This window comes from Crinia signifera, chromosome 19 (genome assembly GCF_055691185.1).
Source record: "Crinia signifera chromosome 19, ASM5569118v1, whole genome shotgun sequence".
NCBI lineage: Eukaryota > Metazoa > Chordata > Amphibia > Anura > Myobatrachidae > Crinia > Crinia signifera.
Genome location: NC_139226.1, coordinates 126,512,667 through 126,518,444, shown reverse-complemented (window position 1 = coordinate 126,518,444; position 5,778 = coordinate 126,512,667). Strand labels below are relative to the sequence as shown.

The 5,778-nt window shown below is 45.6% G+C and overlaps 1 protein-coding gene across 1 annotated transcript in view; it reads right to left on the bottom strand.

Annotated features, from left to right (window-relative positions):
* Positions 1–3,919: 3,919 nt before the first annotated feature.
* CA6 (carbonic anhydrase 6) overlaps positions 3,920–5,778 on the bottom strand; it is a 31,535-nt gene continuing 29,676 nt past the window's right edge. The window contains exon 9 of the mRNA XM_083163294.1: positions 3,920–4,671. Within this exon, the coding sequence (XP_083019420.1) occupies positions 4,052–4,671 (620 nt within the window). The 3' untranslated portion in view covers positions 3,920–4,051. The remainder of the gene's footprint in view (positions 4,672–5,778) is intronic.

The following is a 5,778-nucleotide window of genomic DNA, read 5'->3' as shown; positions in this document are numbered from 1 at the left end:
AGCCTTAACGAGAGATAAATGCTAGGGTGATAAAGAGAGATAAACATCCAGCCAATCAGCTGCTAACTGCCATGTTACAGCCTGTGTTTGAAAAAAGTCAGTAAGGAGTTGATTGGCTGGACGTTTATCTCTCCTTATCACCCTTGCATTTATCTCTTGTTACGGCTTAATACATCTGCCCCAATGTTCCTTGTACTTTATCACTGGCCAATCAGCTCCTGATGTCCATTTTTAAAACCAGCCTATAACTTAACAGTCAGGAGCTGATTGGCTGGTGATAAAGTACCAGGCACTTTATCACTTCTCCTCCCTTATCACTGCTTCCTACATCTACCCCAGGGGTAGCCAACTCCAGTCCTTGAGAGCTACCGACAGTTAACGTTTTCCAGCTCTCCTCACAGAATCACAAGTGAAGTAATTAGCTCCACCTGTGGATCTTTTAAAACGTGTCAGTCAGTAATGAGTGCACCTGTGTACTTGTAAGGTGAGCTGGAAAACGTGAACTGTTGGTAGCTCTCGAGGACTGGAGTTGCCTACCCCTGTTCTACCCCCTAGTATGGGAATGTCTCCTTTTATTGCCCATGTTATTCCTCATTTAATAAAATGACAACTTTTTTATCACACATATATTTGTGAAGCGGTCAAAAATATATATATTTTTTATTATATGGTATTGGGATGGAAGATAGACAGTAAATAATCAATAGGTCAACACCAGACGGCCAATAGTCAATAGGATGACAGGATCAAAAGGTCAACAGGGATGTAGGTGGACATTGTCAAAAAGTAGACATGCAAATGCTGACACACACATATTTTAGGGCTAGGGTTTTGACCCTGTCAACCTACCAACTGATGACCATAAAGTGCTGACATATTGACTGTCAATATTCTGTCAATATTTTAATCCACACCAAAATCTTATATTACTAATATTGCAAAGAACATCTTAACTACAATAAAGACTTGTCCCACCAGCAGTCGGGGCTTATTCAATTGTTTACCAAATTTTCCAGCCTGTCATTGGTGGTGCAATGGTATTGAGCATGTCCTGAGTTATAAGGGTCCCAGGCAACGGTATAACTTCTACGCCCAGCTGATATGTGTCAGCTCACATCCTTTCTCTGCAACAGCCACAGCACGCATAGTCAGGCCCCATTTGGACTTCAAGTTCCACTAGGACAATGCTGAATTATATAATTGTGAACACTGAGCCAAGATCCCAAATAAATACCTTATGTGATCACTGGAGTTAAGCTTCCACCGCCCAACAGGTCAGACTCATCTCCTGGAACAATGGAAGGATCCTGTATCTCATGTGACAATGCCACCTGCCTCACTGCTACAGGATTGCTACTATGACATGCTAAATAAACTGTGGCAGGTTCCGCAGCAGCTGGAGGGCCACATGATGACTACCCTTGAACCATACACTGCCTAGTGCCGGACATCATCCAAGAAAAAACACTTTCCAGTTGTCATGAAGAACTGGCACTGGAAAACAAAAACTGGCGCTATGTATTATCCTTGTTGGAGGCACAAGTCCGACCTGTATTCCCCTTGAACTCCCCCAGCAGCTCCCTGGGAGGGCTACCTCTGACTTGGCACTTGATGTGCCATTTTTTTTACATTCAAATGATCACATGCCAGGGGGGTTCAAGGGGAAATCGGACGCGATACATCAAGGGTGCTGCAATGCACCTGTGATGTGCCGCTAACGGTCCGAATCTGATTCATCTTATGTGCTGGATATAAGCTCTCCAGGCTCCAATCCGATGCACGCGGGAACGTGCTTCGAATCGGACTTGATATCAAACACCTCAGATTTAGGCTGATTTCACCCGATATATCGGCCTGAATGGGTACCTTCATTTTATGTTTTCACTAATTGGACGTTATAAGAACTTGAGTTTGCCAATTTAATAGAATAACAAAAAGCCATTATCTATGACTTTTTAATTTTATGTACACATAATTCTTAGCACAGCTTACGGGGCAGTATGTGCACATCTTACCCAATTTCACTCCAGTACAGTACAGTGGAAATATTCAGCAGTTACTGGTACATTTCAGGCTGACAATTACCATCACAAGCATCCAAGTGCACCTCCCAAACAAGTGCCCCGCCCCCAGGCATGTGCCGCACATGCCCAATAAAAAATTCAACACTGGCAGATAGTTGTTGACACTGGGGCCCTTATTCTGATCGGTGCAGTAATATCCGCGTGCGTTCGCCCCGCCGATGTTTTGTGTCTGCGCATGTGCAGAGGCGTCTCTGCGCATGTGCGAGCGGGGCGTACGGCCAAATCCCGCATGATATGTGAACACTCCGAACAGGGGGTGGAGAGGGGCTTGAAGGGCTATTTGGGCTCATTACCATATGCATACGCCCCGCGTTTCATGGGAGTTCCCATGAAAACGTTGGGCGTACGTATGGTAATGCGGCCGTGACGCACGTGTAGGGGGCGGACATATGACATCGCCGGATGTCAGCTGCCCGCCCAGATCCCTGCTTTTGCACGGAAAAATATCCGTGTGGTCTGAGGTTGCGGGTGCTGGTGGAGCACTCGGTCCTGCGACCATCGAATGATGGGGGAGGTTCCCTTAGATGGAGGAGGCGTATTCATGAGAAATACACGTGCGGTCCGTTCGGCCAGCTTCTTACCGCATACGGACGGAGTTGGCGATCCGTATGGAAGGCGGGGTTTCGCACGCACGGCCCTGGCCGCATAATCGGCTCTGGCCGCACCGATCAGAATAAGGGCCTGGGTCCGATTCAGATCTGTTTGGAAGGCTGCGAATTCTCAGTCTATCCGAACATTGTCTGTGTCGACCTAATGCCTGTCGACCTGCAGTAGTCGACCCAATGCCCCATACCTGCTGCCTGTTATGTGAGTGGTGTGCCCCTCCAACAGGCCTGCACCCAGGTAATGAGTACCCTCTTCTGCCCTATCTCTGCGCCACTGGTCTTAGGCACTGGTGTATAAAAAAAATGACAGAGGCATGTTGAGGAGACCCAGGGCCAGATGCACTCAGCTTCAAAAGTGATAAAATGGAGAGTGATAAACAATCAACCAATCATCTCCAGCCTGACATTTTTCAAACACAGTCTGTGACATGGCAGGAAGAAGCGGATTGGCTGGCTGTTTATCGCTCTCCATTTTATTACGTTTGAAGCTTAGTGCATCTGGCCCAATGACAGGCAATATTATTCGTTTGACATGTTACGTAGGGGATGTAGTTAGGTTGTCCACAATATAATGCGTATGCAATATGAGTGTCATAATGTCTACATATAATGGTATGAATGTCAACAATTTACAAAATGTCAACATATAATAGAAATTTAAACAGTCACAATTCAGAAAGTTAAAATTCTGGAGATGGCGGTTAAACCAGGGTTGCCTACCCTCCCGGAATGGCCGGGAGTCTCCCAAAAATCGGGTCCCCCTCCCGGTCCCCCGGAAGGGAGGGCAGCCCTCCCGTATTCAGGGGGGACCCCCCCTGTGCCCCCGATCGTGGCATCTCAGAGGAGTGGGCGGAGCTAAAATGGCAAAATTGCATAATTTTAGCCCCGCCCCCTCCACGGAGAACCGTGAATTCAGCGGTTTAGCATAATGGGGGCGGGGCTTAGTGACATCGCGCTCGAGCCCCGCCCACCGAGCAGCTGAAACTCTCCTCTCCGGGCTTCTCCCGGAGAGGAGAATATTAAAGTCGGCAACCCTGGTGTATACTTAAAATGAACTATCATAATGTACCAAGATTGGCTGTGAATATTTGGTCCTCAGCATATTTTGACCATGTCAAAATTACATAATGCCTGTCTAAACATACCAGACCCATTCCAAATATTATTACCAAATATATGCTATGTCTGTCAGCAAAATATACCAGATGGAAGAACAGATGGTACATAATGTGGCTTTAGTGAGAGGTGATATAGATGTTTATTAACATAGTATAAGAAATAAACTTCTCTGGAATGTTAGCTTACAAAACATTTGAAGAACATGAAGAATAAGATATTTAGTGACTTATACGTTCCAAATTTTTACCAGCAGCTGTTATCGGGCTCAAGAATGACTCCACCAGAAATCTTCATAGTCGTCTCTCCCCAAGATATTATATCTCCCGGAAGATTTACTGTTTGACATCTGCTCAAAGCCATGATCTCTTGAGCATTCAAGAGAGAACTCCAAAGGTGGAGATGACTTAATCTTCCAAAGAAAGTATTGCTAAACAATCCCAAGAGATCCGTGCGGTCTTTGGCAAAAAGAACCACCCCACCGGGTTTTATGACATACTTGTGTTGGACAATCTTTTCTTTTCCCTGCAGCCCACTCACAAAGAGATCTGCCCTTCCAGTGGTGGAGTCCCATTGCACACAGTAGTGTACCCAGTCCTCGGATGTATGATGCAGACTAAAGTCAACAGATTTTCCTCCCACCCATAGCCATACGCTGGAACCCACACTCAGAGCTAGTTCATGCTCACTATTTGTGGTGGAGTAGGAAAAGACTTTCTGGTTGCCTTCACGCTTGGTTTTCACCCACATGCAAAGTGTAAACTTTGTCAGCTGGAAAGGCTTCGGAAGATTAACTTCCACGTAAGCAGCTGGGTGGATGTTGGAGAAGTAAAAGGAGGGATAGTTTGGTAATGCATGAGAACCTCCTGGGGAGAAAAACAAATGCAAAATACTGTAAATTAACTGGGCAAGAGTGAAAAATATATACACACACACACACACACACACACACATACGATCATACTCAAAAGGAGCCTAGGTGTCAAATAATATTTGCAGAATAACTTCTGAAAACACCTAATTTTCAGGGGGTACACAGACGTATTAAGCATCCCTTTGATGTATATATGCCATGGTCCCTCTATTTCCAACAGCAATCCACAGGTTTATGGGGCCGCTAGGCCAGGTTGCATTTTCCAAGCTCCGGAATGCAAAGCATTCTGGAGCTTGACCCAGCAGCAGAATAGGCTATGGCCACACTCCACAGAAAATCATCATAGTGCCTGCAGCACAGGTATGGCTAGCAGCTTGCACTTGGGCGATAGCACCACAGGGTCCAGATAGAAGAACTCTAACACACTGCACGGACAGGGTCCTTTCAGAGCCCTTGTCCCTGCATGTGTATTTGAATACATAGTGGCAAACCGTAAAATCGGGGGCGTAACTAGAAGTTGTGGGCCCCGTAGCAAAGATTTTTTCAGCCCCCCATATCAGGTTTCCACTACAATCTGTATGGCGTTTGCCGAACAAGAGGTGTGGTGTTGCCTATCATTTTAACGCTGTCCCAGCAAACAACCCACTGCATTGTGAAGACATTGTTTTTCACCGTTATGCTTCATTAAAAAGCTGTACATACACCACCACCCCTATCATACATACACCACCACCCCTATCATACATACACCACCACCCCTATCATACATACATCACCACCCCTATGATACATACACCACCGCTCTCATACATACATACATACATACATACATACATACACACACACACCACCACTAATACATACACCACCGCTCTCATACACACTCACCACCACTCTCATACATACATACACACACACACACCACCGCCCTCATACATACACCACTCTAATACATACAAACATACATACCACTCGCCACCGCTCTCATACATACATACATACATACATACATAACCCCTCTCATATAAAACACACTCTCATTCACACACGCAAAAACCTCCTTTAAACTTACACACATAAACCAACTCTATCATACATA